We start from the raw sequence: 25,055 nt of genomic DNA, 5'->3' as shown, positions 1-25,055 counted from the left end.
CAGGTGTACCTTAATAATTAACAACTGATGTGACCACAGGTGTACCTAAAGAAGTGACTACAGGTGTACCTACAGAAGTGACCACAGGTGTACCTACAGAAGTGACCACAGGTGTACCTACAGAAGTGACCAAAGGTGTACCTAAAGAAGTGACCACAGGTGTACTTAAAGAAGTGACGACAGGTGTACCTAAAGAAGTGACCACAGGTGTACCTAAAGAAGTGACCGCCGACCGTATGTTCAGTGATGGATGATAACGGCTATTAAATTACCTTAAAAAGTGTTTTAATTAAAAAGCAGCTTAAATAACGCTTCATAATGCGTGTTAGCAGTTAACAAGTGTGTAACTAAAAGCAAGTAACTCTGCTATCTATGACTATTAATGACGTGTTAGCCTGGTTAGCTCCAGCTAGCTCGAGCAGTGACTCACCACTTCTTTGGCCTTCGGAGAAAAGCCACCCTTGGCTCGGCTCCTCTTGAACATCTCATCCTTCGCCGAATCCAAGCCAATGCCTATCGCCTTGTTCCTGGTCTTGACGGTCTTGACGCTGGCTTTAAACAGCAGAGTTATGTCCGCGGCCATGTTAGCGGCGGTGTAAACAAACCGACACGTCAAAAGAACGTGACGTCACCAGGACGTGACGTCACTAAACCGCGACACCGTTGTTCTGCAGAGCAGATGGCTTATAATCTTCCTTAAAAGGTTTTTTCCGCCTTAAAATTAGTAGTCGCGTGTTTAGGACTTCATCTTTTAGGATGTAAGAATGACTTAATTTTGGGTTATTTATTCTTAATTCAGATCTTTTATCTTTCCTGTGTGGTATTTTTATTGTGCTCCAAATATACAATAATCTGTAATTACCAGATATTATTTGATCATGCCATTCCAACTTGAGGCAATGTCCAGCAGGAAGCGCAGACCCAACTGGACCGACCAGGAGTGTTACCTCCTGGCTCAGCTGGTGCATGAAAGGAAAGAAGTCATCAGAGGGAAGTGCATCAGTGGTTTGTATGACAAACGCCAGGCTTGGGAGGAGATAACCCACACAATCAACACGGCTTTCCCTCTAATGCAAAGAACCGTGTCCGACTGCAGCAAAAAGTGGGAGAATCTGCTGGCCAAATCCCGGGAGGAGATCAAGAGACAGAAGATGCAAGCAGGTGCAGGTAAGTATTGAAAGGCCTACGGAAAGCCACTACTAGCGACCACGCAGTCTGATAGTTTATATATCAATGATGAAATATTAACATTGCAACACATGCCAATACGGCCGGTTTAGTTGACTAAATCTCAATTTTAAATTTTGCGCGGAAGTATCAAGCTGAAACGTCGCGGTATGATGACACGTGCGCGTAATGTCACTCATTGTAGAGGACATTTAATTCCAGCATCGTTCCCAGCTATGAGTCGTCTGTTTTCATCACATAATTCCACACTATTGTGGACTTCTGTGTTGCTGAATCTTTTGCAATTTGTACAATGAATAATGGAGACGTCAAAGAAGAAAGCTGTAGGTGGAAAGCGGTGCATTGCGGCCGCCTTTAGCAACACAAACACAGCCGGTGTTTCATTGTTTACATTCCCGAAAGATGACGGTGAAGTGAAGTGAAGTGAATTATATTTATATAGCGCTTTTCTCTAGTGACTCAAAGCGCTTTACATAGTGAAACCCAATATCTAAGTTACATTTAAACCAGTGTGGGTGGCACTGGGAGCAGGTAGGTAAAGTGTCTTGCCCAAGGACACAACGGCAGTGACTAGGATGGCGGAAGCGGGAATCGAACCTGCAACCCTCAAGTTGCTGGCACCGCCACTCTACCAACCGAGCTATACCACCCCTATGAAACATAGCGGTCAAGCAAACACGGTTGGATTGGACCACACACACAAAGTACAGTGTATTATGCAGCGATCATTTCGAAAGATCGTGTTTCGAAGAGGGTCCCTTGCGAACGGCAGAGAAGGGCCGTTCCCAGCTATAATTCATCTGTTTTCATTGCATAATTCCACAGTATTCTGGACTCTGTGTTGCTGAATCTTTTGCAATTTTTTCAATGAATAATGGAGACGTCAAAGAAGAAAGCTGTAGGTGGGAAGTTGTGTATTGCGGCCGCCTTTATCAACACAAACACAACCGGTGTTTCATTGTTTACATTCCCGAAAGATGACGGTGAAGCTTTACTACGGAACAGAGATGTCAAGCGAACACGGTTGGATTGGACCACACACACAAAGTACAGTGTATTATGCAGCGATCATTTTGAAAGATCGTGTTTCGAAGAGGTTCCCTTGCGAACGGCAAAGAAGGGCCGTTCCCAGCTATAAGTCATCTGTTTTCATCTCATAATTCCAAAGTATTCTGGACATCTGTGTTGCTGAATCTTTTGCAATTTGTTCAATTAATAATGGAGACATCAAAGAAGAAAGCTGTAGGTGGGAAGCGGTGTATTGCGGCCGACTTTAGCAGCACAAACACAGCCGGTGTTTCATTGTTTACATTCCCGAAAGATGACGGTGAAGCTTTTCTATGGAACAGAGTGGTCAAGCGAACACGGTTGGATTGGACCACACACACAAAGTACAGTGTATTAACCGGCGATCATTTTGAAAGATCATGTTTCAAAGAGGGTCCCTAGCGAAGGGCTGAGAAGGGCCGTTTCCAGCTATAAATAAAATGTTTTCATCGCATAATTCCACAGTATTCTGGACATCTGTGTTGCTGAATCTTTTGCAATTCGTTCAATCAATAATGGAGACGTCAAAGAAGAAAGCTGTAGCTGGGAAGCTGTGTATTGCGGCTGAATTTAGCAACACAAACACAACCGGTGTTTCATTGTTTACATTCCCGAAAGATGACGGTGAAGCTTTACTATGGAACAGAGATGTCAAGCGAACATGGTTGGATTGGACCACACACACAAAGTACAGTGTATTATGCGGCGATCATTTCGAAAGATCGTGTTTTGAAGAGGGTCCCTTGCGAAAGGCAGTTCCCAGCTATAAGTTATCTGTTTTAATCGCATAATTCCACAGTATTCTGGACCTCTGTGTTGCTGAATCTTTTGCAATTTTTTCAATGAATAATGGAGACGTCAAAGAAGAAAGCTGTAGGTGGGACGCGGTGTATTGCGGCCGCCTTTAGCAACACAAACACAGCCGGTGTTTCATTGTTTACATTCCCGAAAGATGACGATGAAGCTTTACTATGGAACAGAGATGTCAAGCGAACACGGTTGGATTGGACCACACACACAAAGTACAGTGTATTATGCAGCGATCATTTTGAAAGATCGTTTTTCGAAGAGGGTCCCTAGCGAAGGGCAGAGAAGGGCCGTTCCCAGCTATAAGTCATCTGTTTTCATCGCATAATTCCACAGTATTCTGGACATCTGTGTTGCTGAATCGTTTGCAATTTGTTCAATCAATAATGGGGACGTAGAAGAAGAAAGCTGCAGGTGGGAAGCGGTGTATTGCGGCCGCCTTTAGCAACACAAACACAGCCGGTGTTTCATTGTTTACATTCCCGAAAGATGACGGTGAAGCTTTACTACGGAACAGAGCGGTCAAGCGAACATGGTTCCCTACCACATGTCAACCGGCAGGTTTTGGTGAGAAAATGGTGGTAATAAGTCGGCTTTTACCTTAGACATGAGCGGAGAGCTTGCGTCGTTCCTCCTGCACCTGTCAAAGACGCAGCTGCGGACTCTCTTGCCTCCTCCCACCGGCCACCCCTGACCGTCGGATGCTTCCACTGTGGAGGAGGGAAAAAAAAAAAATCTCAGCCTGGCCTCAACGGCTACCTTCGCCTCGTCGAGAAACGTGGCTTCCCTCGTAGACACTGGCGGTCACCACACCCCTCCGACCTTCAGGTTGTACAGGTACCACCATATAATCTCACTAAAACTCTAGTAACACAATAAGCAGAAAAGGGATTTTCCAGAATTATCATGGTAAATATGTCTAATAACATCTGAATTACATCTGTAACATATTATTTTCGGGTCCCCCCATGTCTAGCATTAAAAGATTACAGTTGGTACAAAATGCGGCTGCTAGACTTTTGACAAGAACAAGAAAGTTTGATCACATTACGCCTGTACTGTATATACCTTTATATACATATATACATACATATATACCTGTACTGGCTCACCTGCACTGGCTTCCTGTGCACTTAAGATGTGACTTTAAGGTTTTACTACTTACGTATAAAATACTACACGGTCTAGCTCCAGCCTATCTTGCCGATTGTATTGTACCATATGTCCCGGCAAGAAATCTGCGTTCAAAAGACTCTGGCTTATTAGTGATTCCTAGAGCCCAAAAAAAGTCTGCGGGCTATAGAGCGTTTTCCGTTCGGGCTCCAGTACTCTGGAATGCCCTCCCGGTAACAGTTCGAGATCCTACCTCAGTAGAAGCATTTAAGTCTCACCTTAAAACTCATCTGTATACTCTAGCCTTTAAATAGACCTCCTTTTTAGACCATTTAATCTGCCGCTTCTTTTCTTTCTCCTATGTCCCCCCCTCCCTTGTGGAGGGGGTCCGGTCCGATGACCATGGATGAAGTACTGGCTGTCCAGAGTCGAGACCCAGGATGGACCGCTCGTCGGGACCCAGGATGGACCGCTCGCCTGTGTATCGGTTGGGGACATCTCTACACTGCTGATCCGCCTCCGCTTGAGATGGTCTCCTGTGGACGGGACTCTCGCTGCTGTCTTGGATCCGCTTTGGACTGAACTCTGGCGGCTGTGTTGGAGCCACTATGGATTGAACTTTCACAGTATCATGTTAGACCCGCTCGACATCCATTGCTTTCGGTCCCCTAGAGGGGGGGGGGGGGTTGCCCACATCTGAGGTCCTCTCCAAGGTTTCTCATAGTCAGCATTGTCACTGGCGTCCCACTGGATGTGAATTCTCCCTGCCCACTGGGTGTGAGTTTTCCTTGCCCTTTTGTGGGTTTTTCCGAGGATGTTGTAGTCGTAATGATTTGTGCAGTCCTTTGAGACATTTGTGATTTGGGGCTATATAAATAAACATTGATTGATTGATTGATTGATTGAATTGCTCTGCCGTCTAGTTTTTTTTTTTTTTCTAGTCCTTCACTCTCACTTTCCTCATCCACAAATCTTTTATCCTCGCTCAAATTAATGGGGAAATCGTTGCTTTCTCGGTCCGAATCGCTCTCGCTGCTGGTGGCCATGATTGTAAACAATGTTCAGATGTGAGGAGCTCCACAACCCGTGACGTCACGCGCACATCGTCTGCTACTTCTGGTATAGGCAAGGCTTTTTTATCAGCACCAAAAGTTGCGAACTTTATCGTGGATGTTCTCTACTAAATCATTTCAGCAAAAATATGGCAATATGGCAAAATGATCAAGTATGACACATAGAATGGACCTGCTATCCCCGTTTAAATAAGAACATCTCATTCCAGTAGGCCTTGAACCCCTTATTACAAACACAAGTGTTTCGAAACCATTTGTGCAATCAAAAACTTAAAACATGCAATTTTTGTTACTCACAGATGATGACGTGTCTCTGGATCAGTTGAGCGCCCTGACCCAAATAGCCATCTCCGTCATGAACCCTGCGGCGCTCCAACAAGACGAAGACGACTCCACGCCGTTTGATATCATTGAAAGTCAACACAACAGGTGATACATGTTTGTTAGTAGACTTGTCCAAGCGCCACAAACACGCACAAAATGCTGCAAATGCCCCAAAACCCAGCGGTAACACCTTAGAAAAAACTTAGTTCTCAACATATCCAACATTGAAATACAGTAGCGCAGTAGGCCCAAGTATTAATTTGAATTAACAACTGTATTTAATATTTAATCATTTTCAACCCATATTCAGTTGAATATGCTACAAAAAATCCATATTTGATGTTCAAACTGATAAACTTTTTTTTTTTGTGCAAAATAATCATTAACTTTAGAATTTGATGCCAGCAACACGTGACAAAGAAGTTGGGAAAGGTGGCAATAAATACCGATAAAGTTAAGGAATGCTCATCAAACACTTATTTGGAACATCCCACAGGTGTGCAGGCTAATTGGGAACAGGTGGGTGCCATGATTGGGTATAAAAACAGCTTCCCCAAAAAATGCTCAGTCTTTCACAAGAAAGGATGGGGCGAGGTACACCCCTTTGTCCACAACTGTGTGAGCAAATAGTCAAACAGTTTAAGAACAACGTTTCTCAAAGTGCAATTGCAAGACATTTAGGGATTTCAACATCTACGCTCCATAATATCATCAAAAGGTTCAGAGAATCTGGAAAAATCACTCCACGTAAGCGGCATGGCCAGAAACCAACATTGAATGACCGTGACCTTCGATCCCTTAGACAGCACTATATCAAAAACCGACATCAATCTCTAAAGGATATCACCACATGGGCTCAGGAACACTTCAGAAAACCACTGTCACTAAATACAGTTGGTCGCTACATCTGTAAGTGCAAGTTAAAGCTCTACTATGCAAAGCGAAAGCAATTTATCAACAACATCCAGAAACGCCGCCGGCTTCTCTAGGCCTAAGTACATCTAAGATGGACTGATGCAAAGTTGAAATGTGCTCTGTGGTCTGACGAGTCCACATTTCAAATTCTTTTGGGAAATATTCGACAATGTGTCATCCGGACCAAAGGGGAAGCGAACCATCCAGACTGTTATCGAGGCAGAGTTCAAAAGCCTGCATCTGTGATGGTATGGGGGTGCATTAGTGCCCAAGGCATGGGTAACTTACACATCTGTGAAGGCACCATTATTGCTGAAAGGTACATACAGCTTTTGGAACAACATATGCTGCCATCTAAGCGCCGTCTTCTTCGTGGACGCCCCTGCTTATTTCAGCAAGACAATGCCAAGCTACATGTTACAACAGCATGGTTTCATAGTAAAAGAGTGCGGGTACTTTCCTGGCCCGCCTGCAGTCCTGACCTGTCTCCCATGGAAAATGTGTGGCGCATTATGAAGCGTAAAATAGGACAGCGGAGACCCCGGACTGTTGAACGACTGAAGCTCTACATAAAACAAGAATGGGAAAGAATTCCACTTTCAAAGCTTCAACAATTAGTTTCCTCAGTTCCCAAACGTTTATTGAGTGTTGTTAAAAGAAAAGGTGATGTAACACAGTGGTGAACATGCCCTTTCCCAACTACTTTGGCATGTGTTGCAGTTATGAAATTCTAAGTTATTTATTATTTGCAAAAAAATATATAAAGTTTATGAATTTGAACATCAAATATCTTGTCTTTGTAGTTCATCCAATTGAATTTGGGTTGAAAAGGATTTGCAAATCTTTGTATTCTGTTTATATTTACATCTAACACAATTCCCCAACTCATATGGAAACAGGGTTGGTAAGTCGGAGGTTTCAAAGCTTAGAATAAAAGTAAAATTTACGATATAATGTTATTTTGTGCTTACCTATCATGCAACAACAATTAAAATACTCATGTGGAATTTTGCAACCAATATGTTTTTCTGTCCTTTTTAGTGGCGATAAAGATGGAACGTTCCCCACAGGAGAACATCTTGAAAGTAAACACGAGCAGGCCGATCCTGTCCTCCCAGGCTACGCTTCAGATCCGCCGGGACACAAAACAACATCTTATTCCACCGTCCCCAAGTCACTCGGCGTACAGTTCAGCGCTCATTACCCTGCGGCGTCCGGAGAACAGTCCCGCTCCCCCTGCTCGCCGTCTGCACCCGCGCCGCACGGCAGCACCTTGCAGGACAGAATGGACCTGGAGATGTCTGTGCTGAGAAGACAGGAGGCGGTCCTCAAGCTGCAGGAGGAATATTACACGCTCAAAATCAAGCGCATGAAGGCGCAAATGGCGGACTCTAATCTGCAAGACTGAAACGTCGCCACCTGCGGTGTCATGGATGTGTAATTATTGAATGATTGTTGGTTATTTGCATGGTATAGAATGTGTTGACTGGTAATAGTCCAGTAAATGAAACTTCAATTACATTAATAATGAAAGCTGCAAGCAACGATGGACGAGACTTTTGCTGGTGTTCCCTGCCTTTACCCATTCAACATATCTTTACCTGCACTTTACCTACCTTCCCTGCATCCTGGGGTCATACCGGTGCTTCTTTCTTTCACCCATACACGCTGGTGCTTCCTGCCATCACCCAGACAACATATCTTTACCTGCACTTTACCTACCTTCCCTGCATCCTGGGGTCATACCGGTGCTTCTTTCTTTCACCCATACACGCTGGTGCTTCCTGCCATCACCCAGACAACATATCTTTACCTGCACTTTACCTACCTTCCCTGCATCCTGGGGTCACGCTGGTGCTTCTTTCTTTCACCCATACACGCTGGTGCTTCCTGCCATCACCCAGACAACATACCTTTACCTGCACATTACCTACCTTCTCTGTATCCTGGAGTCAAACTGGTGTCTCCTTCTTTCACCCAGTCAACTTATCTTCACCCGCACACTACCTACCTTCTCTGCATTGTGTGGTCACGCTGGTGCTTCTTGCCATCACCCAGAGAACATATCTTTGACTGCACATTACTTTCCTTCCCTGCATCCTGGGGTCACACTGGTGCTTCTTTCTTTCCCCCATACACGCTGGTGCTTCCTGCCATCACCCAGACAACATATCTTTACCTGCACATTACCTACCTTCTCTGTATCCTGGAGTCAAACTGGTGCCTCCTTCTTTCAACCAGTCAACATATCTTTACCTGCACATTACCTACCTTCTCTGTATCCTGGAGTCAAACTGGTGCCTCCTTCTTTCACCCAGTCAACATATCTTTACCCGCACACTACCTACCTTCTCTGCATTGTGTGGTCACGCTGGTGCTTCTTGCCATCACCCAGACAACATATCTTTACCTGCACATTAACTACCTTCCCTGCATCCTGGGGTCACACTGGTGCTTCTGTCTGTCACCCATACACGCTGGTGCTTCCTGCCATCACCCAGACAACATATATTTACCTGCACATTACCTACCTTCTCTGTATCCTGGAGTCAAACTGGTGCCTCCTTCTTTCACCCAGTCAACATATCTTTACCCGCACACTACCTACCTTCTCTGCATTGTGTGGTCACGCTGGTGCTTCTTGCCATCACCCAGACAACATATCTTTACCTGCACATTAACTACCTTCCCTGCATCCTGGGGTCACACTGGTGCTTCTGTCTGTCACCCATACACGCTGGTGCTTCCTGCCATCACCCAGAGAACATATCTTTACCTGCACATTACCTACCTTCTCTGTATCCTGGAGTCAAACTGGTGCCTCCTTCTTTCACCCAGTCAACATATCTTTACCCGCACACTACCTACCTTCTCTGCATTGTGTGGTCACTAGAGATGCGCGGTTTGCGGTCTCATCCGCGGCGGGGTCGGGCGGGTGACATGACGAAAAAATAGATTTTAATTAGATCCGGGCGGGTGGCGGCTGAAGCATCCGGAGACATTTGATATACATGGTTCTGGGATCGGTATCCTTTGACATTCAAAGAGCCATTTAAGACCCGTGTCATAAAGCGAAGAAGTCAATAGGAGATGCTATTATTCTGTTGAACAGGGGTGCCCTCACTTTTTCTGCAGGCGAGCTACTTTTCAATTGACCAACTCGAGGGGATCTACCTCATTTATATATATCATTTATATTTATTTATTTATGAAAGAGACATTTTTGTAAACAAGTTAAATGTGTTTAATAATAATACAAGCATGTGTAACACATATAGATGTCTTTCTTTCACAAAGACAAGAATATAAGTTGGTGTATTACCTGATTCTGATGACTTGCATTGATTGGAATCAGACAGTAATGATGATAACGCCCACATTTTCAAATGGAGGAGAAAAAAAGTTGTCCTTTCTGTACAATACCACATGAAAGTGGTTGGTTTTTGGCATCTAATTCATCCAGCTTCCATACACTTTACAAGAAAAACATTGGCGGCAAATTCCGTAGCTTGCTTGATTGACATTCACGGCACCCGAGGGTCTTGTGAGATGACGCTGGCTGCTGCCAGTTCATTATTATGAAAAAATGACAGAGAGGAAGGCGAGAAACACTTTTTATTTCAACAGACTTTCGCGCCGTCCCTTCCGTCAAAACTCTAAAGGCCGACTGCACATTTCCTATCTTCACAATAAAAGCCCTGCTTCATGCTGCATGCGCTAACAAAATAAAAGTCTCGGAAAGCTGGCGTGCACAAGTGATGTGCACGCCAGCTTTCTGAGGGATCGCTTGTGCACGCCAGTTTTCCGAGACTCTGTATTTAGTTAGCGCAGGCAGCATGAAGCAGGGCTTTTATTGTGAAGATAGGAAATGTGCAGTCGGCCTTTAGAGTTTTGACGGAAGGTACGGCGCGAGAGTCTGTTGAAATAAAAAGTGTTTCTCGCCTTCCTTTCGGTCATATTTTCATAATAATGATCTTGCAGCAGCCAGCGTCATCTCACAAGACCCTCCGGTACCGTGAATGTCATTTAAGTGACGTCTTGGTGAAGATTGATGATCACTCATTTTTAGGTCTATTTTTTTTAAAAGCCTGGCTGGAGATCGACTGACACACCCCCCGCGGTCGACTGGTAGCTCGCGATCGACGTAATGGGCACCCCTGCTCTTGAATGACTGCCGGCAGTCACCCATATATTAAATATTAGGGCGTGCTATGAAGCCATTGGCTTTGTCGCCTTCTACAACATGTACGATCTGCTTGTCAGTCCAGCATCATGTTGTGTGTGGCTTCCGCGGCAACACGCACACGACTGCAAGGCATACTGGGTGACACAGAGTACACTAATGGTTGTGATATAAACAATTTCAACACTCTTAGTAATATGCGCCACGCTGTGAAGCCACACCAATTAAGAACGACAAACACATTTCGGGAGAACATCCTCAGAGTAACACAACATAAATGCAACACAACAAATACCCATAATCCTTTGTATTCATGACAATTCCTGACTATTTTATACAGCCCAAACCCCGCCACGTCTGTAAGGTGGGCGGGGTTGGGGGCGCAGGATCTAGAAAGGATCTACGTTCTAATCCTTACCTATGGTCATGAGCTTTGGGTAATGACCAAAAGGACAAGATCACGGGTACGAGATCTATGTTCCCATCCTCACCTATGGTCATGAGCTTTGGGTCATGACCAAAAGGACAAGATCACGGGTAGAAAGAAGATCTACGTTCCCATCCTCACCTTTGGTCATGAGCTCTGGGTTATGACCGAAAGGACAAGATCACGGGTACAAGATCTACGTTTCCGGTCTCACCTATGGTCATGAGCTTTGAGTTATGACTGAAAGGACAAGATCACGGGTACAAGATCTACGTTCCCATCCTCGACTTTGAGCATGAGCTTTGGGTTATGACCGTAAGGACAAGATCACGGGTACAAGATCTACGTTCCCGGTCTCACCTATGGTCATGAGCTTTGGGTTATGACAGAAAGGACAAGATCACAGGTATAAGAACTACGTTCCCCATCCTTACCTATGGTCATGAGCTTTGGGTTATGACTGAAAGGACAAGATCACGGGTACAAGATCTACGTTCCCATCCTCACCTATGGTCATGAGCTTTGGGTCATGACCAAAAGGACAAGATCACGGGTAGAAAGAAGATCTACGTTCCCATCCTCACCTTTGGTCATGAGCTCTGGGTTATGACCAAAAGGACAAGATCACGGGTACAAGATCTACGTTTCCGGTCTCACCTATGGTCATGAGCTTTGAGTTATGACCGAAAGAACAAGATCACGGGTACAAGATCTACGTTTCCGGTCTCACCTAGGGTCATGAGCTCTGGGTTATGACCGAAAGGACAAGATCACGGGTACAAGATCTACGTTCCCATCCTCACCTTTGGTCATGAGCTTTGGGTTATGACCGTAAGGACAAGATCTACATTCCCATCCTCACCTATGGTCATGAGCTTTGGGTTATGACCGAAAGGACAGGATCACGGGTACAAGATCTACGTTCCCCATCCTCACCTTTGGTCATGAGCTTTGGGTTATGACAGTAAGGACAAGATCACGGGTAGAAAGAAGATCTACGTTCCCCATCCTCACCTATAGTCATGACCTTTGAGTTATGACCGAAAAGACAAGATCACAGGTACAAGATCTACGTTCCCCATCCTCACCTTTGGTCATGAGCTTTGGGTTAGGACCGAAAGGACAAGATCACGGGTAGAACGAAGATCTACGTTCCCATCCTCACTTGTGGTCATGAGCTTTGGGTTATGACCGAAAAGACAAGATTACGGGTACAAGATCTACGTTCCCATCCTCACCTTTGGTCATGAGCTGTGGGTTCTGACCGAAAGGACAGTATCATGGGTAGAAAGAAAATCTACGTTCCCATCCTCCCTGATGGTCATGAGCTTTGGGTCATGACCGAAAGGACAAGATCACGGGTACAAGCAACTGAAATGAGTTTCCTCCGCCGGGCGGCTGGTCTCTCCCTTAGAGATAGGGTGAGAAGTACTGCCATCCGGAAGGAACTCAGACTAAAGTTGCTGCTCCTCCACATGGAGAGGAGCCAGATGAGGTGGTTCGGGCATCTGGTCAGGATGCCACCCGAGCGCCTCCATAGGCAGGTGTTTCGGGCGCGAAACCACGGGGAAGACTATGTCTCCCGGCTGGCCTGGGAACGCCTCGGGATCCCCCGGGAGGAGCTGGACGAACTAGCTGGGGAGAGGGAAGTCTGGGCTTCCCTGCTTAGGCTGCAGCCCCCGTGACCCGACCTCCAATAAGCGGAAGAAGATGGATGGATGTAATCATAGTAATACTTACATCGGTTAAACAATGCCTTGATGAATGACAAGATCTTTCTGGCTGTGATTGGCCGACATCTGTTAAAAATATGATGACAGGAGGAATGTGAATCGGACATTTGGCACTGCAGGTCTGTAAAGTATTGACTGACACATGCTGTGGTTAAATCTGATGAATTCTACTTACCCCGTATTGGATGTAACGGTGAATAATACACCTCTTATTTTGAAAGGGGAAACGCGAGCCGTGTGGTTTCTTCAAAGCATCCACTCTAGAGTGCACATTTGGACGCTGGACATGTTTGACTTATGCTGCACCCAAACTCTTCCTGCCAATGGAGGGGAAATATCGTCCGGTCTAGACAAGATTGTAATAATTTGTGTGTAATATTTCTCATAAATCAGTGACTGAATGGCGGCTTCAATGGAAGCACTCTGGCCAAAACTTTGGAATAAAAGTTTCTTATTTGCTGTGTGGTTTGTTCATTAGGCTCCTTTGCCATGGGCCAAAGACCCTATTGAAACTGCTGTGTTTTATTATTATTCCGCACCTACACGCTGTAATTTGACCCCCTTAACATGCTTCAAAACTCACCAAATTTGACACACACGTCGGTATAGCAAACCTTCCCAACATATTAAGCAACCAATCCCCCAAAATGAAAATTGCGCTCTAGCGCCCCCTAGGAAAAAAATGACAGACAAAACTGCATGTAACTTCTGTTAGGAATGTCATAGCGACATGAAACAAAAACTCCTATGTAGGTCTGACTTAGACCCAATTTTCATACGCTCACTTCTTTGAGCAAAAATCTACAGGAAGTTGGCAAAAACCCCTTCAAAATAAAATTTTCGCAAAAAATGCAATTTTTGCCTCTTTGCGCTGTAATTTGACCCCCTTAAAATGCTTCAAAAGTCACCAAACTTGGCGCACACATCTGGACTGGCAAAAATTGCGATATAATGAAAAAAACAAACCCCAAAATCAAAAAATGTGCTCTAGCGCAATTTTTTAATAAAACACTGAAAAAACTGCTCCTAGGAAGAAAACACAAACAAAATTGCTTGTAACTTTCAGTAGGACTGCCGCAAAGACATGAAACAAAAACTTCTATGTAGGTCTCACTTAGACCTACATTTTAATAATTGACAGCCTGCAGAAAAAATCAACAGGAAGTTGGCAACCACCCCTTCAAAATAAAAGTTTTGTGAAAACCCGTCACCTTTTTTCAAACGAAAACCCCTCCGAGTGCGTTAGTCGTTTCGGCTTCAAACTCGCACAGGAGAGAGTTTGGACCCTTCTGATTAAAAGTATAGATCAGAGTTTTGATTACTGCTCCGGTTTTGATTTTACGTGCCTTCAAAGAACACCCGCACAAATTTTCCGAAAAAATGATATTTTTGCCTCTTTCATCTGTAATTTGACAGCTTTACAATGCTTCAAAACTCACCAAACTTGACACACACATCAGGACTGGCAACAATTGCGAGCTAATAAAAAAACAAACCCCACAACTCAAAATTGTGCTCTAGCGCTCCCTAGGAATACAACACAGACATAATGCTCCTAGGAAGAAAACACAGACAAAACTGCTTGTAACTTCCGGTAGGAATGTCAGAGAGACATGAAACAAAAACCACTATGTAGGTCTCATTTAGACCTACATTTTAATAATTAACATACTTTAGCAATAATCAACAGGAAGTTTGATATTTTCACTTCAATACAACAACTGCATTACTTTCACAATACATTAGATTCTCAAAATAGTGGCACCAAGCCGTCTTCTAACGCTTATCCGGCCGTGGGTCTCGGGGGCAGCAGCCAAAGGCGGACCCGACCAATGCTGCTTGCAGCTTTAATTTCCTTTGTTAATGATGCACCATACAGTCGTGTTTAAAAGTCTACACACACTTGTAAAGAACATCATGGCACGCCTGTCTTGAGGTTCCAATCATTTCTACAACTCTTATTTTTTTGTGATAAAGTGATTGGAGCACATACTTGTTGGTCACAAAAAACATTCATGAAGTTTGCTTCTTTTATGAATTTATTATGAATCTACTGGAAAATGTGACATGACCGTCTGGAGGAAAATTCAGTGGTCAGAAGAAACAAAAATGGAGTTGTTTTAAAAGGGAACATGATCACAATTTCAAAAGGGTTAAAAACAATAAAAAAATCAGTTCCCAGTGGCTTGTTGTATTTTTTGAAATTTTTTTCAAAATTTTACCGGTCCCGGAATACCCCTAAATAAAGCTTTAAAGTGCCTTATTTTCGCTATCTTCGAAACCACTATCCATTTTCTTATGACGTCACACAGTGCTGCCAATGTAAACAAACAATGGGAATACCACAGCAAGATATAGCGACATTAGCTCGGATTCAAACTTGGATTTCAGCGACTTAAGCGATTCAACAGATTACGCATGTATTGAAACAGATGGTTGGAGTATGAAAATATTGAAGAAACTGAAGCTATTGAGCGAATAGCAATTGACGCTATTCATAGGCATAGCATGGCTGAATAGGTGTGTTAGCATCACCGGTAAAATGTGCGGACCAAACGATCAGGACTTTCGCATCTTTTGACACAGGAGCAACTTAAATCCGTCGATTGGTAAGTGTTTGTTTCGCATTAAATGTGGATGGAAGGAAACGTAATATAGTTGCAAATGCATCTACAGGTTATCCATACATCTCTGTGCCATGTCTGCTTTAGCACCGCCGGTAAATAGCATGTTAGCATCGATTAGCTGGCGGTCACGCCGCGACCAAATATGTCTGATTAGCACATAAGTCAACAACATCAACTAAACTCACCTTTGTGATTTCGTTGACATTATCATTGCAAATGCATCTGCAGGTTATCCATACATCTCTGTGCCATGTCTGTCATCGCCGGTCAAATGTGGAGACACTCTGGTACATTCAATGGGGGTCTGGCGGCAGATTTCTTGCCAGTGGTGCAACTTGAATCCCTCCCTGTTAGTGTTGTTACACCCTCCGACAACACACCGACGAGGCATGATGTCTCCAAGGTTCCAAAAAATAGTAGAAAAAACGGAAAATAACAGAGCTGAGACCCGTGTGTGAAATGTGTAGAAAATGAAAATGGCGGCTGTTTTACCTCGGTGACGTCACGTTCTGACGTCATCGCCTCCAGCGCGATAAACAGAAAGGCGTTTAATTCGCCAAAATTCACCCATTTAGAGTTCAGAAATCTGTTAAAAAAAATAGATGGTCTTTTTTCTGCACCATCAAGGTATACATTGACGCTTACATAGGTCTGCTGATAATGTTCCCCATTAAGAACAATACCCAGCAATATGTTAGGAGGAGAAAACGTGAGGCCTTTAATCCCAGGAACACCATACCTACTGTCAAGCATGGTGGTGGTAGTATTTTGCTGCCAATGGAACTGGTGCTTTACATAGAGTAAATGGGACAATAAAAAAGGAGGATTAATTCCAAATTCTTCAGGACAAGCTAAAATCATCAGCCCGGAGGTTGGGTCTTGGGCGCAGTTGGGTGTTCCAACAGGACAATGACCCCAAACACAACTCAAAAGTGGTAAAGAAATGGCTAAATCAGGCTAGAATGAAGGTTTCAGAAGGGCCTTCCCAAAGTCCTGACTTAAAGGTGTGGACAATGCTGAAGAAACAAGTCCATGTAAGAAAACCAACACATTTAGCTGAACTGCACCAATTTTGTGGTCAAAAATTCAACCGGAAGCTTGTGGATGGCTACCAAGAGTGTCTTATTGCAGTGAAACTTGCCAAGGGACATGTAAGCAAATATTAACATTGGTGTATGTGTACTTTTGACCCTCACAGCCATAATAAATTCATAAAAGAACCAAACTTCATGAATGTTTTTGTGACCAACTAGTTGTATAATCACTTGCCATACAGCAATTTTATACTGTTGTATTGTACATGGTCATTGTTATATATTGTATATATTATATACAAATATAATATATCAGTAAATATTACATACTGTATATGTAATATGTAAATATTACATATATGTTATATTGCTTTTAGTCTACTTTCTACCTGCATTACCCTTTCCATCCTAGGGCTGGGCGATATATCGATGGGCTTCACGGTGGCAGAGGGGTTAGTGCGTCTGCCGCACAATACGAAGGTCCTGCAGTCCTGGGTTCAAATCCAGGCTCGTGTGGAGTTTGCATGTCCTCCCCGTGAATGCGTGGGTTCCCTCCGGGTACTCCGGCTTCCTCCCACTTCCAAAGACATGCACCTGGGGATAAGTTGATTGGCAACACTAAATTGGCCCTAGTGTGTGAATGTGAGTGTGAATGTTGTCTGTCTATCTGTGTTGGCCCTGCGATGAGGTGGCGACTTGTCCAGGGTGTACCCCGCCTTCCGCCCGATTGTAGCTGAGATAGGCGCCAGCGCCCCCCGCGACCCCAAAAGGGAATAAGCGGTTGAAAATGGATGGATGGAATGGCGATATATCGATAAACTCGATATATCGCGGGTTCGTCTCTGTTCGATACAGTAAATGAATACATCGTGATATTCGAGTATATGTTCTCACACAGTTGCTTTTAGCTGCGGACATTACACTACAGACTATTCTCACTCTTTCTTGTCTCTCCTTCTCACAGACATAAAACAAGCGCACCTTCTTACATACGTCACATACGTATACGCCCTCGCGGAGCAGAGAGGTAGCAGCATGGGTAACGTTAGCTGTGACGCTAGCGGAGCCGTGCGAGTGGTAATACGAGAGAAAGAAGGTGCGAATCTGGTAACAAATGAAGGAAGAATTAATTTCCAAGAAAAACAGCAGGGGGTCCATCGTCTGGCGGTGAAAAGTGGGAATATGTCAAACAGATAACCGTAATTTGTCAAGTGTGGGGCAAAAGCGTTGCTACAAAAAGTAGCATTACTGCTAATATGTAGCATCATTTGAAAAACGTCACCCGCTAGAGAATGAAGAGTGCATGTCCCGCATGTCAACATCTCCACACCCACAAAAGGCCGAGGCAACCATTTCCACATCAACACCGTATGAAAAAAATAGTCAACAACATAAGGAGATAACGTCGGCAGGAACCTACCACATAGCGAAGGACATTTCCTATTATGCAGCTCATTTTTATTTGACACTTATTCAAATATCTTGTGTGACATCATGCACAAAAGTGCACTTTATTTGTTTTAAACTATTGTAGTGGCGTTCTGTACAAAAAGTGCACTTTAATTTAGTGTTGTTTTGATAGGTAGATAGGTCATTATTGTCATTGCAACAAGTACAACGAAACTTTTTTTTCAGTGTCGCTGAGTCTTTTGCGATTTGTTCAATTAATAAGTGAGACGTCAAAGAAGAACGATGTAGGTGGGAAGCGGTGTATGTCATCTTAGTGACATCATGCACAAAAGTGCACTCACAGCTTGTTTTAAAATGTCTCTGGCAATCTTGCACTTTCTGTTTTGAAATGACATGAATGTTTGTGCCACTGCTTAATAACTGTTTAATAAATACACTTTTAGTTGTGGTTTCCCTCTCTGCATGAAAGTTTAAAAGTAGCTTATATTAATGCAGTATGAAGAAGAATGTTTTAAAGGCCTACTGAAAGCCACTACTACCGACCGACCACGCAGTCTGATAGTTTATATATCAATGATGAAATATTAACATTGCAACACATGCCAATACGGCCTTTTTAGTTTACTAAATTGCAATTTTAAATTTCGCGCGGAAGTATCATGCTGAAACGTCGCAGTATGATGACATGTGCGCGTGACGTCCCGCATTGTAGAGGACATTTTGTTCCAGCACCGTTTCTAGCTACAAGTCGCCTGTTTTCATCGCATAATTCCACAGTGTTCTGGACATCTGTGTTGCTGAATCTTTTGCAATTTGTTCAATAAATAATGGAGACGTCAAAGAAGAAAGCTGTAGGTGGGAAGCGGTGTATTGCGGCCGCCTTTAGCAACACAAACACAGCCGGTGTTTCATTGTTTACATTCCCGAAAGATGACGGTGAAGCTTTACTATGGAACAGAGATGTCAAGCGAACACGGTTGGATTGGACCAAACACACAAAGTACAGTGTATTATGCAGCGATCATTTCGAAAGATCGTGTTTCGAAGAGGGTCCCTTGCGAAGGGCAGAGATGGGCATCGCCACCACCCGTCGACTGGTGCTGAAGAAAGGTGCGGGGCCGACCTTCAGGTTGTACAGGTACGACCATATAATCTCACTAAAACACTAGTAACACAATAAGCAGATAAGGGATTTTCCAGAACTATCCTAGAAAATGTGTCTAATAACATCTGAATCGCTCCCACTGCCCTGTCTTTCTTTTTTCTTCTAGTCCTTCACTCTCACTTTCCTCATCCACAAATCTTTCATCCTCGCTCAAATTAATGGGGAAATCGTCGCTCTCTCGGTCCGAATCGCTCTCGCTGCTGGTGGCCATGATTGTAAACAATGTTCAGATGTGAGGAGCGCCACAACCCGTGACGTCACGCGCACATCGTCTGCTACTTCCGGTACAGGCAAGGCTTCTTTATTAGCGACCAAAAAGTTGCGAACTTTATCGTGGATGTTCTCTACTAAATCCTTTCAGCAAAAATATGGCAATATCGCGAAATGATCAAGTATGACACATAGAATGGACCTGCTATCCCCGTTTAGATAAGAACATCTCATTTCAGTAGGCCTTTAATGTAGACACATAGAATCATCATACTGCTGTGATTATATGCATCAAGTGTTCATTCAAGGCTAAGGCAAAATATCCAGATATATATGTTGTATCGCGATACGGCCTAAAAATATCGAGATATTAAAAAAAGGCCATATCACCCAGCCTTTTTTCCAACCTTACCCTTTCCATCCTTTGTAACTGAGCTACTGTGTGGAACAATTTCCTTTGTAGATCAATAAAGTTTGTCAAAGTCTAAAAAAAAAAAAAAAAGATTATATAGCGCGTCTATCATTTTCATACCATGTCAAACATTGAGACTTCAAGGCCTACTGAAAGCCACTACTAGCGACCACGCAGTCTGATAGTTTATATATCAATGATGAAATATTAACATTGCAACACATGCTAATACGGCCTTTTTAGTTTACTAAATTGCAATTTTAAATTTCGCGCTAAGTATCCTGTTGAAAACGTCGGTATGATGACACGTATGACGGATTGTAGCGGACATTTTTTTCCAGCCCGATCCAAACTCTAAGTCGTCTGCTTTAATCGCATAATTACACACTATTCTGGACATCTGTGTTGTTGAGTCTTTTGCAATTTGTTCAATTAATAATGGAGACGTCAAAGAAGAACGATGTAGGTGGGAAGCGGTGTATTGCGGCCGCCTTCAGCAACACAAACTCAGCCGGTGTTTCATTGTTTACATTCCCGAAGGTGAAGTTTTACTATGGAACAGAGCGGTCAAGCGAACATGGTTCCTGACCACATGTCGACCGGCAGGTTTCGGTGAGAAAATTGTGGTAATAAGTCGCAAAACGTCGGTATGATGACACGTATGACAGATTGTAGCGGACATTTTTCTCCAGCCCGATCCAAACTATAAGTCGTCTGCTTTAATCGCATAATTACACAGAAATCTGGACATCTGTGTTGCTGAGTCTTTTGCAATTTGTTCAATTAATAATAGAGACGTCAAAGAAGAACGATGTAGGTGGGAAGCGGTGTGTTGCAGCTGCCTTTAGCAACACAAACACAGCCGGTGTTTCCTTGTTTACATTCCTGAAAGTGAAGCTTTACTATGGAACACAGCGGTCAAGCGAACATGGTTCCCCGACCACATGTCGACCGGCAGGTTTCGGTGAGAAAATTGTGGTAATAAGTCGCAAAACGTCGGTATGATGACACGTATGACAGATTGTAGTAGGCATTTTTTTGTCCAGCCCGATCCAAACTATAAGTCGTCTGCTTTAATCGCATAATTACACAGTATTCTGGACATCTGTGTTGTTGAGTCTTTTGCAATTTGTTCAATTAATAATGGAGACGTCAAAGAAGAACGATGTAGGTGGGAAGCGGTGTATTGCGGCCGCCTTTAGCAACACAAACACAGCCGGTGTTTCATTGTTTACATTCCCGAAGGTGAAGTTTTACTATGGAACAGAGCGGTCAAGCGAACATGGTTCCTGACCACATGTCGACCGGCAGGTTTCGGTGAGAAAATTGTGGTAATAAGTCGCAAAACGTCGGTATGATGACACGTATGACAGATTGTAGCGGACATTTTTCTCCAGCCCGATCCAAACTATAAGTCGTCTGCTTTAATCGCATAATTACACAGAAATCTGGACATCTGTGTTGTTGAGTCTTTTGCAATTTGTTCAATTAATAATAGAGACGTCAAAGAAGAACGATGTAGGTGGGAAGCGGTGTGTTGCAGCTGCCTTTAGCAACACAAACACAGCCGGTGTTTCCTTGTTTACATTCCTGAAAGTGAAGCTTTACTATGGAACACAGCGGTCAAGCGAACATGGTTCCCCGACCACATGTCGACCGGCAGGTTTCGGTGAGAAAATTGTGGTAATAAGTCGCAAAACGTCGGTATGATGACACGTATGACAGATTGTAGTGGGCATTTTTTTGTCCAGCCCGATCCAAACTATAAGTCGTCTGCTTTAATCGCATAATTACACAGTAATCTGGACATCTGTGTTATTGAGTCTTTTGCAATTTGTTCAATTAATAATGGAGACGTCAAAGAAGAACGATGTAGGTGGGAAGCGGTGTGTTGGAACTGCCTTTAGCAACACAAACACAGCCGGTGTTTCCTTGTTTACATTCCCGAAGGTGAAGCTTTACTATGGAACAGAGCGGTCAAGCGAACACGGTTCCCGACCACATGTCGACCGGCAGGTTTCGGTGAGAAAATTGTGGTAATAAGTCGCAAAACGTCGGTATGATGACACGTATGACAGATTGTAGTAGGCATTTTTTTGTCCAGCCCGATCCAAACTATAAGTCGTCTGCTTTAATCGCATAATTACACAGTAATCTGGACATCTGTGATGCTGAATCTTTTGCAATTTGTTCAATTAATAATAGAGACATCAATGAAGAACGATGTAGGTGGGAAGCGGTGTGTTGCGGCTGCCTTTAGCAACACAAACACAGCCGGTGTTTCCTTATTTACATTCCCGAAGGTGAAGCTTTACTCAATTTGACCCATTTCAGTTTTTGTGTTGATCAAAGTACTGGTTATCCTTTCGTTTTCTTGCTGAAATCTGGTGACTTTTCCTCATCTGGGGTCATGAACTGGTGTGTAAATCTGGACACTTTGTTGTGTAGTGGAATGTTTTTGCAGAGTTTGTATACAAAGATGATGTTGCGAGTCATTTTGACCCGGGCGCTTTAATGTGGGTAAATAGTGAATTTAGTGAATTATATTTATTCAGCGCTTTTCTCTAGTGACTCAAAGCGCTTTACATAGTGAAACCCAATGTCTAAGTTACATTTTTAAACCAGTGTGGGTGGCACTGGGAGCAGGTGGGTAAAGTGTCTTGCCCAAAGACACAACGGCAGTGACTAGGATGGCGGACGCGGGAATCGAACCTGCAACCCTCAAGTTGCTGACACGGCCGCTCTACCAACCGAGCTACACCGCTGTTCAGATCCAAAAATAAACATGTCTCCTTGATGTACTTTTTACTTTGATGTACAATTGTTTGTATTTTGATCGTCTCTGAGACCCAGAGCCAGGTGTGTGAAGAGAGGGAACTTTCTCAAACTTGTCCTTGTTTCCTGATTTATTTTTCTATTTATTTATTTCGGCAATATTCACATAAAACAAAGAACAAACAACAACAACAAAAACAAAAAACACTCATTTGAGCAATGATTGAGCCGAAAGGGTGTAGGTTGAAGCAACGCTTATATAAACCTACCCCATCACAACAAGAACGAGGTTCAAAATATATAAAATCATCCTCAGATGTCATCCTTCTGGAGCTCATTTTTGGTGAGTTTGTCAAAGAGATGACACGAGAACAGAGACAAGGAGAAGTGTGAGAAAGTTCCCTCTCTTGACACACCTGGCTCTGGGTCTCAGAGGCGATCAAAATACAAACAATTGTACATCAAAGTAAAAAGCACATCAAAGAGACTTGTCTATTTTGGCTTTTTACCCCCATTAAAGCGCCTGGGTCAAAATGACCCGCAACATCATCTTTGTATTCAAACTCTGCAAGACATTCCACTCCACAACAAAGTGTCCAGATTTTACGCAGCAGTTCATGACCCTTAATGAGGAAAAGTCACCAAATTGGTTTTTAAAATAAAAAAGTGTCAAAATGGCCCCCGCTTGCTTTGATTTTTCAGTCTGGGGCCCTAAGTGGAAGAGGTTTGGACAACCCTGGTTTACAGAAACCATTAAAGGACCATTTGCGTTGCTTCAACCTACACCCTTTCGGCTCAATCATTGCTCAAATGAGTGTTTTTTGTTTTTGTTGTTGTTTGTTCTTTGTTTTATGTGAAGATTGCCGAAATAAATAAATAGAAAAATAAATCAGGAAACAAGGACAAGTTTGAGAAAGTTCCCTCTCTTCACACACCTGGCTCTGGGTCTCAGAGGCGATCAAAATACAAACAATTGTACATCAAAGTAAAAAGCACATCAAAGAGACTTGTCTATTTTGGCTTTTTACCCACATTAAAGCGCCTGGGTCAAAATGACCCGCAACATCATCTTTGTATACAAACTCTGCAAGACATTCCACTCCACAAAAAAGTGTCCAGATTTTACACAGCAGTTCATGACCCTTAATGAGGAAAAGTCACCAAATTTCTGCAAGAAAAAGAAAGGATAACCAGTACTTTGATCAACACAAAAACTGAAATGGGTCAAATTGACCCTCAACATAATAGAAGGGTTAAGTGTAAAAGGAAAAAAAGATTATATCCCGCGTCTATCATTTTCATAGCACGTCAAACATCGAGACCGAAGTTCTTCATCCCGCTTGAGGAATGCAATGAATCACCTTTCTTAGTTTTGACTCCAACCATCAATCCTGTCCTGCCTTTGATTGGAAGACCACGCTTTCTAAAGGGGACCGACTGTACATTTTTATAGTGAACGTTGAAGAATTTGCCGGCATTCCTAGATGTTATCTCCCCCTGGATGAAGTGTCAGTGACAGTATCCATTGGCCCCCATTCCTGACAGCTGAGCCATGTTCTGGAGTGTCCTCTGGGCAGTCCACTTAAGAAGCCCCTTAATCTCCACTTTCTCTTTGTTTGCACTATTATCAGAGCTGTCAGTCAGGGCGGCTTTATCTTCACAAGAGTCATCAAGTGGCTATCTGGCGTTGGCTTAATTCTATCAAAGGTTCTTATCTGCGCTTTGCCTGAGGATGCATCCTTACACCGTCTCCTTCTTCACATATTTAAGTGAACGACAGAGCTTTATGTGAGGGCCTTTTCATGCCTGCTGCTCCTGTTTCTTTACAGCAAGGGGGTGTCCAAAGTGCAGCCCGCAGGTACATTTTTTAACTGCCCCACGGCACATTATAAAAACACGATTGAAACATTTTCAAAACGGAAAAAGTGATATAAAAGAGCTAACAGGTGAAATGTAACAAGAAATGTTTACTCTAATAACACAAAGCTGCCATGCAGGCTGTTTTGTTCTTTAAAACATAATAATGAATCAAAATCAATGTCATTATGAATTATTGACCTATTCAAACTCCAGTTACGTCACGTTAAATTTTCCACTTTGAGATATTTTTGGGGGGAAAATGTTGCATATTTTGTGTTTGCCATATAAAAAAACTGAGCTGGGACTAAAATGAGCAAACAAAAGACCTAAACAACAATAAAACTTATAAGTGACGGATAGATCTGAAGTTGATCTTGAGATTATTGTGTTGAAAGTAAACAGTAAAAAAATGTATAATTCATTTTTTAACACTTTAATGAGTAGGACCCTTTTGGATCCCCAATCATTTTAGTGTGATTTGTTTTTAAGTGTCATTGCTCCAAAAAATAATAATGAATCAAAATCAATGTCATTATGAATTATTGACCTATTCAAACTACAGTTACATCACGTTAAATTTTCCACTTTGAGATATATTTGGGGGAAAATGTTGCATATTTTGTGTTTGCCATATAAAAAAACTGAGCTGGGCCTAAAATGAGCAAACAAAAGACCTAAACAACAATAAAACTTATAAGTGACGGATAGATCTGAAGTTGATCTTGAGATTATTGTGTTGAAAGTAAACAGTA

The 25,055-nt window shown here is 43.1% G+C and overlaps 1 protein-coding gene and 1 long non-coding RNA gene across 6 annotated transcripts in view; one reads left to right on the top strand and one right to left on the bottom strand.

Annotated features, from left to right (window-relative positions):
- Positions 1-581: 581 nt before the first annotated feature.
- LOC133535443 (uncharacterized) lies at positions 582-8,011 on the top strand. 5 transcript variants are annotated; one of them, XM_061875287.1, is made up of 4 exons: positions 582-703; positions 908-1,167; positions 5,528-5,657; positions 7,509-8,011. In XM_061875287.1, exons 2-4 carry the CDS (start codon positions 1,071-1,073, stop codon positions 7,873-7,875), a joined length of 594 nt encoding a protein of 197 aa, XP_061731271.1. In that variant the 5' UTR covers positions 582-703; positions 908-1,070; the 3' UTR covers positions 7,876-8,011. The 5 variants fall into 5 exon arrangements, with proteins under 5 accessions (XP_061731271.1, XP_061731270.1, XP_061731267.1 ...); XM_061875286.1 differs by having other exon boundaries at positions 618-758; XM_061875283.1 differs by having other exon boundaries at positions 626-758; positions 866-1,167.
- Positions 3,663-25,055, bottom strand: part of LOC133535444 (uncharacterized) — a 71,199-nt gene continuing 49,806 nt past the window's right edge. The window contains exons 2-3 of the long non-coding RNA XR_009802223.1: positions 5,526-7,800; positions 3,663-3,752 (exon numbers count right to left, since the gene is read on the bottom strand). This is a non-coding gene — a long non-coding RNA (uncharacterized LOC133535444). The remainder of the gene's footprint in view (positions 3,753-5,525; positions 7,801-25,055) is intronic.

This window comes from Nerophis ophidion, linkage group LG16 (genome assembly GCF_033978795.1).
Source record: "Nerophis ophidion isolate RoL-2023_Sa linkage group LG16, RoL_Noph_v1.0, whole genome shotgun sequence".
In the NCBI taxonomy this organism is placed as follows: Eukaryota; Metazoa; Chordata; class Actinopteri; order Syngnathiformes; family Syngnathidae; genus Nerophis; species Nerophis ophidion.
This window is presented reverse-complemented; position numbering and strand designations above follow the sequence as displayed.

What these genes read in the sequence shown, in the direction of transcription:
- LOC133535443 (XM_061875283.1), top strand. Translation starts at nt 879, where the DNA reads ATGCCATTCCAACTTGAGGCAATGTCCAGCAGGAAGCGCAGACCCAAC. An exon ending in GAAGATGCAAGCAGGTGCAG is followed by an intron (nt 1,168 to 5,527) that starts GTAAGTATTGAA and finishes TGTTACTCACAG; the next exon opens with ATGATGACGTGTCTCTGGAT. An exon ending in ATTGAAAGTCAACACAACAG is followed by an intron (nt 5,658 to 7,508) that starts GTGATACATGTT and finishes TGTCCTTTTTAG; the next exon opens with TGGCGATAAAGATGGAACGT.